Raw genomic sequence first — 12,721 nt, forward strand, 5'->3', positions numbered from 1 at the left:
AGGAATTAAACCAGAGCAAGAGCTCAGAGCGGGAGCTGGGGTGTGTGGAGGGTGTGGGTGTGGGTTGGGTGGGGGAAAGACTGAATGCACAGAGCCCAATTCAGAAGCTGTTACCATGAGATGCTGAGAAGAGTAAAAGTGGAGGCAATCCTATCTTCTAGAAATGTGATCCTACCTTCTGAATGAAGAGTTAGTCAACTTTCTTCGAAAGAACAGAATATTTTAAATTGGGGCCACTCCTAAAAATCTAGTCCTCAAGGCTGTGGTCTTTGCATATAAGGGGACTTTCTTTTTTATTCTCTTCTTATTCTAGGAGGATTCTGAATGAAATATTCCATGACCTCCCATCAGCCTTTGTTTATTTAGTTACAAAGTCAAATTCTTTGCTTAAAACCCTTTGCTTAAGAGAGCTACCTATCAAGGCTTAGGGAACCCTCCTCACCAGCCCCCTTCCATTCCCAAGGCCCACACCTGAACTCACAGCAGTTTAGGAATTACATGCCTCCTGGACTCTGAGGCTTAGAAAAAGCCTATTGATTCTGAGAAGTTTAGTGCCTAAAGATGTTTGTGAAATCAGAGAATTTTAGAATTGAAGGAGACCTGAGCATCATTTTACTTCAACTTTTCACCTACCTACTGATGGATTTTTCTCTCTCATGTCCTCAATTGATCTTTTTGCTTCATTGAAATTTAGCTGAACTTTTTGGGTCCCTTTTCATCAAGCTTGGCATTAAGGAGATACAAACAGTTGGCTAATGCTGTACATTTCCCCTTGTTTCTGATATAGGATTCTGTGATGGCTGTGTTGGCTCTTTCTAAAACAGGTCTGGGAGAAGGGATGAAAAATGGTAGACTCAAGCCACTCCTAAGACAAAAAAATATAATTGAGTTCAAGTTTATGGCAAGAGTCTGGTTGCTTTACTCAAATATTTTTTGTACATCCCTTGGAAGATTTTCAGATCAGTTGGCATATTCTGTATGAAAGAACAAGGTAATGGCATGTTCAGGTCAGAGGCACAAAACATCCTCCGAGATACTTCAGGGAGAGGTCAGATTAAGAACAAACATCCAAATCTCATTATAATCAGATCCTAAAGCAATTAAAAATAATTATGTACTCTTTTTCCCAACTGACCTTGTGGGATGTATAAGCTAGAATCTAGTCTAAATAAAGCCTAATTGGAGAGTTTAAGCCTAGCAGCTTAAAAAAAAAGGGTATGGTCCAATCATCCACAGTGAATAGATAACCCAATTAGTGGCTTTGGAGAAGGATAATCATTATGCTGAGTGAAATAAACCAGTCAGAGAAAGACAAGTACCATATGATTTCACTTGTATGTGGAAACTAATGAACAAAATAAACGAACAAAAAAAATAGAAACATATAACAGACTGACAGCTGTCAGAGGAGAGGGGTTGGGAGGCTGGGTGAAAAAAAGTGAAGGGATTAAACAAAAAAACAAAACAAAACTCATAGCCATAGACAACACTATGGTGATTCCCAGAGAGAAAGGGGGGATAGATGGTGACGGAAGGAGGCTTGACCTGGGGTGGGGAGCACACGATACAACACACAGATGATGGATTATAGAATTATACATCTGAAACCGATATCATTTTATTAACCAGTGTCACCCCAGTATATTTTCAGAAAGTTAAATGAATTTCCCATTTGTGGCCAAGATGTCCTGCTTCTGAAGCTTAGGCTTCTTTAGTAGAGGACTTGGGTGAGGAAGGACAGCACTCGCCTTTAGGTAAACAAGGGGATTTTGTCATCACCAGCAAGAGCAGTTCTGAGCTATCAAACCCTACTCTTCAATTGCTGGTAATGACTCTGTAAATTATAGCTCTTAGCCAATTCTCAGGGTAGAGTTCACCATCTCCCTTAAAGCATCTGTCCCTGAAATATAATTTCCACCTTTTCCTTTCAAAGTACTGCCTTCTGTAGCTATTCCTCGAGTCAGCTTTCTGGTTCCCCTGCTGGGGGAATGGGAATATAAACCTCCCATACCCCCAGCCAAATTAAATTCCAAATGTTGTACATAGACATATAATTTCTCACGAAAGTAGATGAAAGACTTTGTTTTGAGAGAAAGGATTATTTAAAGCATTAGCATGAAAACTGTGCTGTTTGTTTCTTTCAAAGACATATCTAAACAAGGCAGTAGGAGTCTCCAGATATGGGCACCTAGGGCAGTCTGCACAATGGGGTGTTTGTTTTTGATATCCAGACAGAACTATAATAATCAAAGCACATCTGGGGAGCACAGGAAGCCTAACAGTCAGGGTTAGAAATCGGACCTTAATTGAAAAAAATTATATTTCTTTGAACATTTCTGCCTGGCTTAAAGTGATTTTGTTTAGGCAATTTCATCTATCCTTTTAATATTCTTTGTAGATATAGAGAGGCAGGTATTAATACTTAAGTCAAGAGAACTGAGTGATGGGCCTAGTGTATAGAATATTCAACTTTTTAACTTAGGAAATCTTGTTTCAAGTCAATGTATCTCTCTTTCTGAATAAATTAATGGATCACCGAATGACATATAGACATTTTTGTAAAACAAACACATAAAAAAGCAAGGAAAACAAGGAAACTATCAAATCCTATAGTAGTTCACCACAGGGAGAGCAATAATCATCTTTTATAAGAACCTTTACTTCAATACTGAGGAGCAGAGCAAATAAACAGATGTAATTCCCCTTATTTATTGTATAATTTGTTCTACACGTAATTGAGGGCCTAGATCATACACTGCATTGAACCAGGCACCATAAGGAGTACAAAGGAAATTTTTACTGCAATCGAGGAAACGAGACCTACACGAAAAGTGTGTGCAAAGCTAGATTGTGAGATGAATGGCACCAGGGTTCAGATTAAATAAAGATGGAGTGGTCGGGGAGACTTCGTGAAAGAGGCAAACTTAGAGCAAGACTATGATAAGTAGGTTGGATTTCAAGAGGCAAAGAAGAAACTGAGGACAGTGTAAGTAGCAGGCCTAACATAAGACATAGGGAGGCAGGGGGGGCAAAGTGTGCTTGAGAGCAGGTATATGTCAGTCTTGCAGAGTAGTCGGCTCCTGATGAGAATGGTGAAAGGTCAAGTCCAGAAGGTGAGCCACTGAAGGATTTTGAACTTGGGAATTATAACACGGCGGCAGTGGTATTTCATGGAGAGAGATGGATGGTGGGTTTGGACAAGAGAGATTGGCTGGAAGGAGATAAATTAGGAAGTTATCATATAATAAAGGCTTTAGATGTCCAGGACCCCCGAAAAGAAGGTGGCAATGAATCGCTGCCAGTGGTACAACGGGAGTTTGTAAAACTGATTAGCTATGGGCAATCAGGAAGGTGGAACCTGCCTGATGATGAGATTTAAACCATCACTATGGAACTAATGAGATTGTCAGGAGAGGTTTCAGCAGTCTTGTAATCCACTGTTTTATCTTCCCTTTCGTCAACTCAGAACAAGTAACGCCTAGTTCCATTGCGGCTGTCGTCTGTACTTCAGAACCATCTCCCTCACGAGAACACAGCACATTTGTACACAGCTACTGCTCGGGCACAAAACAATGAAAACCAGACAAGAGTCCCTCTCCAGCTGTTACTGAGCCCTGAATTGGGAGTTAGAAGGTCTGGGCTACCGTTCAGACTTTACAAGGGATTTGTTCTGGTGGCTGGGGTTGGATAGACCAGAAGTCGATCAGCCTTTCCCAAGGTATGTTCCACAGAATATTAATCCTTGAAGAAGCTCTTAGAGAAAAAGATTCCACAATTAAACACACTTGCAAGCATCAGAAACTCTACTTCCCTCTTGGAGATCACAGAACTTATCAGCATAGCAAAGCCTTCCCTTTTAGGCACGTAACACTGAGACGTCTCTCAGAACTAAGGACCTAATAAGGAAAGACTGAACTAGGCTCACTTTAAAGCTCCTCACTAAACAACAATCTAGGGTAACAGGGTATTAAGAATGATCTAAACCAAGACAGCCAAACAAGGAATATAAGGCAAAGGAAGAAAATAAAACTGGAAAAATATAATTAGATAATTAGAGGTAAGTGCTGATCAGCTGAGACTGCAGTGAGATACAGGAACTTGCTGTGAGGAGAGTTGTCGATACAGGCAGTTTACAATATAATCTCAGTACAGGTCTCCCTATGCTGAGAATGACCATCAGTGGACTCTTTTCTCCTCTTAGTATTGTGGTCATCGAACCATGCTAAATAAAAAGATAACTGTATCTGCACCGTCACTTACAGTTAAAATTCCAGATTTTGAATAGGTGTTTGAATTCTCCTTAGAAATTCTAGCTCCAGGAAGAATAAAGTCCTTTCTAGATTCATTGACTGCCTCCAGGTGAAGCTGAGTTTCTAGACTAAGTCAGGCATCAAAATTCCTTTGACTATGGTCAGAATGAAACCCGCTCCCTGAGTTCTTGAAAGCTATTGAAAGCCTGAAGGAATACATTTTCTTAGAAAGAAAATGCACACAGAATAAGTGTTCCAGCCACTGGGAGGAGGAGAAGGTTATTTTTAAGTAAGTGGGAGACTAAAAACTGTCTCAGAGTTGTGAAGATCTTTACATAAATTTCCCAAAGCATTTCCATATCTATTGACTCATTTGATCATCACGAGTGGCCTCTGTGGTAAGTGTTTTTCTCCTAGCATCGAACAGATGACAATAGCAACCGCCACCACCACGACTGCCACCCGAGAGGCTTTGTGCTATGTGTTTCGTTTGCATTGCTTCACTTAATGCTCATGGCACCTCTGTGAGAACCACACACCACCATTTCCATTGTACCACCAAGAGCCCACTTGAAAGAGGGAAGAGAAACAATGGCACGGCCTGGGTGTGAACTCAAGTCTCTGGGATTCTAGATGCGACGCTCTATCATCTCTGTCTCGTCGGAGACAATTACAGGCCCGGCCCACCTGTGAATATTCCCTTAGAATTCCCTCCGCTCCTGACCCTGCTCACCCCGGTTAGTGCTTTCTCCCTGGTGCCGTATTGTCTCCGGCGGCCCAAACCCCACTTAGGCCAGTCATAGTTAACCACTCTCATCCACAGTCTAAACCAGCCTTTGGGCCAAATCTGGCCTGTCCCCCAGTTTTTCTGTGGCCCATTAGCTAAGAATGTTTCTCACCTTTTCACATGATTGCAAATAATCGAAAGAAGAACGATACTTTGTGACTTGTGAAAATGATATTAAATTCAAATTTCAGTGTCTATAAATAAGGCTTTGTTGCAGCACAGCCATGCTAATTCATTTACATTTTGTCTAGGGCAGCTTGCCTCCAACTGTGGCAGATCTGAGTAGTTGCACCAGAGACTGAATGGCCCATAAAACCTAAAGCATGTATTATCTGACTTCATAAGAAACAATTTGTTGACCTCTGGTCAAAATTCGAAAGGACACTTTTTTAGAGGAAGGAATGAAAGGAGTCAGAAGACTTTCATTGTACACAGCATGCAGGGGAGATATTAAGAGGCTTAAGTTTGGATCCCAGCTCTTCCATCGGGGAGCTGCAGGGATGGCTGCTCAAGTTACTGAACTTCTCTGTTCTTCAGTTTGCCTCTTTGGAAAATGGAGCAGTAATACCAGGCTTGCAGTTGTATGGTGAAGTTCAGTGAAGTAGTATGTGTAAAGCATCAAGTAAGCGGTAGGGGCCCCTCAGGAAATGAATCTACCTGCCTGTTGATGACACTTTTATGTGCTTTTGGTGTTGATATCAGCACGTGCAGATTGTTGGGAATTAGAATCTTTAGTGATACCTGGCAGGTGCATAAAATGACACTGCTGCAAGGTGGATGGAATCTGATAGGATGAAAATGTACATGGTAAAATTAGGAGAGGTTTCCCCCAGTGAACCTGACTGACAATGAAGCTTTGACATGTTGATGGATTAAGCAATCGCCGTCCTGGAAGCCCAGCTATTCCATCCACCTATGCCTGATGTGTCATCATTAGAGTCAATACCCAAACTTGGAAGGTGCACCGTGAGTTAGAAATACTTAGTTGAACAAGTCTTCATCTTCCTTCTACCAATGTTCCAGATAACCCTGATCCAGCCCTTTTAAGGAAGCAAAAGTAATTGCTCTTTCATTCTAACTCTAAGTCTGAGTTCCCGTTTACTTGGCATTTTATCTGCTCTTCAGTGATTAACAAACTGACCAGAAAAATATCCCCAAATGATTTTTTTTTTTTTGTTCTAACTGCCAAAGCAACATTTATCTTCTTTTTCTCAATACATCTTGCTGAGAAGATTGCAAACCTGAACTCTAGAATGGTTCAGCTCAGGCCCAACTGAGTGTGCAGAGAAAAGAATCTTCTCAAGATAAGATATCTGGGGGAGCTACTTTATTCCTTAAAAGCTTTCAAACAACCACACTTATTCCTCTGGTGGGGAAAATGCCAGTAACAGGCAAGCACTTTCTTCCCCTTCATAGTTCTAGCAGCTTTGGACACTGTTATGTACCCTAAGTAAGGGATTGACCATGGGTTAGCCTTGTCAAAAGTGTGAAATTTGTTCCTGGTGTTCTGTTCACACACCCTCTTTTACAATCTCTTTCCTCAGTTGCAAAGTGCTCCTGGGCAGAGATAGGTGTTAGTCGTTTACATCTTAGTATGAATTAAAAAAAAAACACCTGCCCCTGCTCCTCCCACACTAACTCATACACATACTCCCAGAAGTTTGGGGTTTGGGAATCAATTTTATTCTTTCTCGTCCACTCTCCTTCCTTTCCTTCCTGTTTTCTATGCATAATTTAAAAAATATATATTCTCTTCTTTTTTTTCTTTTATCTTTTAAATTTTTCTTTCTTTTTTTTTCTATTGTTTATTATTATTTTCTTGTAAAAAGATATCAGAAAGCAGGCAATCTAGTGGAGAAGGGGGTTTGGGATAGAGTAGCATCACCCCCAAACTAAACCTCATTAGGGGCTCTCTGCTTTAAAACTGGTTGGTGCTACTCGACCCACAAGAAACAGTTAGAAGAAGTGGAGAAGAGAGGACAGGTGGAAATGGGTGTGTATGTGGGTGTGTGGGGGGTATAATTTTTAGTATTCACAACAATCCAACCAAGCATGTTGGATTAAACTCACTTAGGAAGCAAGGAACCAAGACTCAGAGGGGCTTAAGTAATTGTTCAAAGTCACTTAGAAGGAACTGACTTCTTACAGCAGCTCAGGTACAGGGCCATCTCCTGTGTTTATGATGACCTAATACACCAGACTGACGTTCCCATAATCAGGAATAACTGTCTCATCTGAAGCAGTGTAGCCAAAACATGGAACAGACCAGTTATTTTCCCTGTTGCCACAGCTGCCTCTGGATGGGAACTGGGGACCTGGGTTGTCAAGGGAAAGAGCAGCAGCAGACTAGCCAAGTCTGCGAGCATTTGTTCCCGAGTAAACTCTGAAATGCAACACTAACGTCTTTGAGTGAACTGAAGAGATGACCACCTTCTGCACTAAGGCAAGAGTCACCCATAGCTTTAGGGGAACCAAGTTTGAAACAGGCTCCCAGAAGAGCGGCTTCTGTTGAAAATCCTTGGAGTAAAAACACGGTGGATGGCTACAGTCTCTGAGCTACAACTTGCCAGTTCTCAGGGGAAGCAGTAACCTTGCTCTAATGAAATCACACATGGGATTTGGGGAAAAACAGTAGATTGTGAATCAAAGGGCCTAATTTCTAGTTTTGGCTCTGCCTCAACTCATTGTGAGAGTTTGAGCAATTCTCCTGACTCTTCAGACCCCAGATACCTCATTTGCAAAATAAAGAGAGAAAGTGAAATGATCTTATCCAATTCGGTCTACTTCCTTTTAAAATAGTTCAGTAAAAATCTAAAATTGAGGATCATATATTCTTACCTGTATGAAAGATTATCCTGTCTTTCTCCCTCTGTCTTCACATCCCTTTTTTCTTCTTTCCCCATTTCTTCACACCCCTTCCCCTGTCTCCTCCATCCCTCTTTCTCCCCAGGAAGCAGAATCTCAGTTCAGGAATTATTTGTTCCTGCCTCCAAGGCGACAATGACCGTTGCATTCTTGATTTCGGTGTCCTCAGGAGGTTCACATTGTACGTACCACTTAAATCAAAGCTGCTTTTCTGCCTCCAGTTCTAGGTCTTCTAGGTTTTCTTAGTTTCAATTTTCGGGTTCCACCAGAGAGAGTATAGAACCCAAGGACAAATGTGTTGAAAAGACACTCCGTTTCCGCACTGCCCTTCCCTGACAAGCGCCCTGACCAGCTCTCACTAAAACCCTTGGAGAGACGCAGGTCTCGAGTGTTGAGCTGGGGGAGTTTGTTTTATTCAAGCCTTAGGTCAGGGCAGAAATATTTCAGCTCAACAGTTATCAGCCTAATGCGAAAATAATACTAGCATCCAACACATAAATGCCTGCAGTGGCAGTTCCCACGGCCTCCGATACTCACAGTTCAACCGCATTCCTGGGAAGGTCGGAGGGAATCTCCTTCACCTCGCTGTCTCGGCAGAGGAAAACCCTGCTAGAGCAGTGGCAGATCCGATGGGGACATCCCGAGCCCGAGCTCAGGAAGGCCAGCAAGGAGACCAGGAGCAAGGCCATGCTTAATTCATTTATCCATCCACCTGCTTTCTTCCTGCATTTGCAGAGAAAAACCTCCACAGATTTCAGAGGCTCCACGCAGCGCCCTTATGAGATCGGCCTCCAGAGCTGGTAGGGTCACATGACCCAAGGGATGGATGCTTTTTTTTTTTTTTTTGTCACTTCAGAAGAATAGCCAAAGTCCTGTGTGCCCAGTGATTTCTGGGGCAAAATAAGCTATTCCCTTATTCTCCTTAATTGGGTTTCTTACACCCTCACCCAAGGAAGACAGCAAGTAGAAAGAACCCTGATGGACGTCTGGAATAGGTTGTATTAGTTCACTGCAGAACTGTCATTACTGGTCACCATTCTCTTCTCAATAGAGTGACATGATGGCTTTATCCCAAAAGAGACACAACCTACAATGTGACACTAAGAGTGTCACTCAGTGAACAGTGGGGACTTGTTCAAGTCTTGGCATCAATGTCTTCCTCCAACCAGCTTGATATAACACCAGAACTTCTGGGTTGTAGTCATCAATTCTCTTTTTTTTTAAAAAATATATCTTTATTGATTTCAGAGAGAAGAAAGGAGAGGGAGAGAGAGAGATAGAAACATCAATGATGAGAAAGTCATTGATCAAGCCCACAACCTGGGCATGTGCCCCGACCGGAAATCGAACCCCGATCGCCTGGATCCTAGGTCGACGCTCAACTGCTGAGCCACACCCGGCCAGGCCATCAATTCTCTTTCTTGCTGTAATTAATAACCCTAAATGGTGCCAGTGGGTTAGTGAACCCCGGGGCAGTCGGCTCTCAGCAGGCAGGAGGCACTTCTGAGGGGGTTCTCTCCAGAGGTAACTGACTAATCTGAGGGGCCTACGGAATGGGCCGTTTTCAGTGACTAGGTAAATGCTGGCAGTCCAGCTCCTATTGCGTATCCTTTCTGACTTCTTTACAGACTCCGAAGCTTGCCCTTGCCTTCTGGAAATTGGCACAAGTGAATTTATTGAATCTATGCCTTTAACTTAGTTTTATATGTTCCCTGTGGGTGATAATCGTGGCTCTTTTGTTGGCATTCCCAATCTCCTCAATGGTGAGGGAGCTGAGGAATGCTCAGCAACACTCAGTAAAGCGGCCCCCCACTTTCAACTCCAGAATCTATGAAGATTGAAAGGCAGAATCTTATCTAAGATCCTGACTACAATCTGTTACTTGCTAAAATTAATTTTAACATTAACTTTAGGTGATTAGTTGCATAAAATTGAGTTATGTGAAACTTCTAAATAGGTATATATAGATTCTCCTCTCTCCTTTTCCCCTACCTCACCCAGGAATAATGACGTATAATGCATTGATTAAATTATCATTAAGGGAAAACCAGGAACAAGTAATTTTTAGGGCGAAGTTATTCTCTACCTTTTTCTGGGAGCAACTGATTCATTCTAACTTCAGGATCTGAAGATCAGGACAATATCTATATGGACTCTCTATTGTTACAAATTTGGCTAATGTGAACAGTTATAGTATCTCACTCAACAATTGATTTGTGGAATCATAGTCTTTCAGTCATGTAAGAGTTTAATTCAATCAAATGACTGATGGTTAAGTTTACATTAAAATATTCACATTAATTTAAAGGGGTTTACTTACCTATGCTTGACTAAATCATTGTTATTGATTTAATTTAATCTAATTTAAATTTAGTTGTGTAATAATCAGAGAATGTGGTCTGTATTGATTCCCACCCTCACTCCCAAATGTTGATACTTGATTTATGGCTTATGGTAAATTTTTGTGAATATTCAACTTGTGCTCAAAAATAATGAATATTCTCTATTTAGTTGTTGACAGATTCTATATTTATCCCAGAAATCCAGCATGTTATTATTTTTCTAAAATCTTCTATATATTTACCAACATTTTAAGTTTTCATTAAACTAGTCAAGAGATTTCTGTTGAAATTTTACATGATCAGGTTGATGAAAGTTGTCCTATATCCTGTCAGTTTTTCTGTATATGTTTAGATGCTATTTGGGGCATAAAAGTTTAGAATGCTATACCTGGTAAGTTAAACCTCCTGTCATCTTATAGCATTTTACTCTATCCATAATATTGTCTCTTATATTAATGTCTATTTTATCTGATATCTATCTATCTACATCAGCTTTTCATTTGATACATATTTTTTTCATTATATATTTTTCTACCTTTGTGCTTTCAATTTTTCTCTTTGTTTTGGATGTCCTTTTATAACCACTCACCGCCTGGATTTTGTGTTTTATTTCATTCTTACTATCTCTTTTAACAGATGATCTTAATTTACATTTATCAACCTATATGTATTTTTTCCTACCATGTAACTTGCTTTATATTTAGTTCTAATTTTACATGCTCCATTTGTCTCTTTTATTGGTTTCTGTTTGTTAAATTTTGTGGCTTTTCCCCTTTATTGCTGTTGTTTTGTGCTGTTTTCATATTTTATTTTATTTTATTCCACCTACTGCTTTGACGTTATATACTCTCCTTATAAATTTTAATGGTTACTGTCTAATTTTTACCTTATACTTTAACCTTATGCTTATATCTTTTACTTACAAAATTTAATTTTATCAGTATTTTAAATTCCCTCCTGAAAAATGCATGGACTTAAAATTTTTAAGCCTACTCACTGGCTAGATAAAATGCATGTGTTGTTGTCCAGTATTTTAGTTTTGTTATTATTACATATCCTCATTATGTTATATAATCAATATTTGCTTAGATTCTCTGTCACTCTGGCCCATGTCAGCGATGCTCTGAGGAGTTTGTGTATTCTCATTTGCCTTTGTGGACGCTCGCTGTATTGGAAAGCTTTGCAAAGCATTGCTGATGACCAAATATAATCGCACTAAAGATAATCCTTGAAATAACTGAAGACAGCTATTTTCTGTGGTACTCTGATACATATTTAACAATCAGCTTTCCAGAAAAAAGTTCTGATTCGTAGCATTTGTTCATTTCCATGGTACAATTTCTCCTGTCATAGTTTATGTCAAACCACCAACGTGCTGAGGGCCAGCTTGTAAAATCCCTGAACATTTGTTAACCTGGCTTAAGCGCTGACCGAGCCCCGGTGCTTTGTACTTCTCGAGTCAGCGCCTCACCTGCGTGGGAAATCTCCAGTTCCTCGCGCGCTTCTTGCCTGTGAGAGCTTTGAATGTCCTACATTTATGTGAAGCTTCACTTTAGAATAATCTCTTACCATGAGCTGCAGCCTAACATGTTGTGGGTTGTTTCACACCGTTTGGAGTTCGGGAGCCTTTGGAGGGTCTGGCCAGACCCAGCGCGTAGGCCCCGAGTGTGTCCGGGGTGCTCTCAGGTGCCCTGCTCCGGGGGGTGCTCTCAGGAGCCCTGCTCCGGGGGGTGCTCTCAGGTGCCCTGCTCCGGGGGGTGCTCTCAGGAGCCCTGCTCCGGGGGGCCTCTGTCCTGCGGGAAAGAGAAGCGGCTCCTCGCGCCGTAGTCAGAGAACTGGGCCGGGCAACGGTGGCAACGGCGTTTGGCACTGGGATAGGACCCAGAAGGGAAAAACCCGCCTCATATGAAAGGGAATCAGCTGTGAAAAACGACTCTAACAGCTTGCCAGGACGTTAGTGGTGATAAACCTGAATTAAACATCTTAGTACTGAGTGTTCAGTCCTGAAAAATTGTGTGGCATACAGATCTGTTTCTACCCCATATGTCTCCCACCCGACCATCCTTTTGACCCCGTCACTAGCTTCCCTTACCTTTTTTTACGTTCGTTCTATTTCATGAGTAGAATGGATTATATTCTATTTCATGCCAGTTCTTCCTTGTTCAGAATTCCTTGTAGATTTCCTGGAGATTAAAAAAAAGAATTATGCAAATGTCAGGTGATGATTATGACTTTATCTTAGGAATTCTCTCGGGAAGCTATACTTTAGGAATCCAAGGTCCATTTCGGCTTCCTGATTTCATAAGTTAAAGGTTGTTTCTCAGATCTCAAGATAGGGTAGTATCATGTGTCTGCACCCCTGGACTGGAGGATGAAGTGTAATTTCTTCAGGCAGCTTTTATTCCAGGGACTCTGACGGTCTCACAACTGTGTCCACTCCTTCTATTCCAGGGACTCTGACAGTCTCACAACTGTGT

At 41.2% G+C, this 12,721-nt stretch overlaps 1 protein-coding gene across 1 annotated transcript in view; it reads right to left on the reverse strand.

Annotated features, from left to right (window-relative positions):
- FSHR (follicle stimulating hormone receptor) overlaps positions 1–8,591 on the reverse strand; it is a gene marked incomplete at both ends in the record, with an annotated part of 130,405 nt that extends 121,814 nt beyond the window's left edge. Inside the window, one exon of the mRNA XM_081156310.1 lies at positions 8,440–8,591. Within this exon, the coding sequence (XP_081012436.1) occupies positions 8,440–8,591 (152 nt within the window). The remainder of the gene's footprint in view (positions 1–8,439) is intronic.
- Between the last annotated feature and the right edge of the window lie 4,130 nt (positions 8,592–12,721).

The sequence above is a fragment of the Miniopterus schreibersii genome (assembly GCF_964146895.1).
Source record: "Miniopterus schreibersii genome assembly, chromosome: 13".
NCBI lineage: Eukaryota > Metazoa > Chordata > Mammalia > Chiroptera > Miniopteridae > Miniopterus > Miniopterus schreibersii.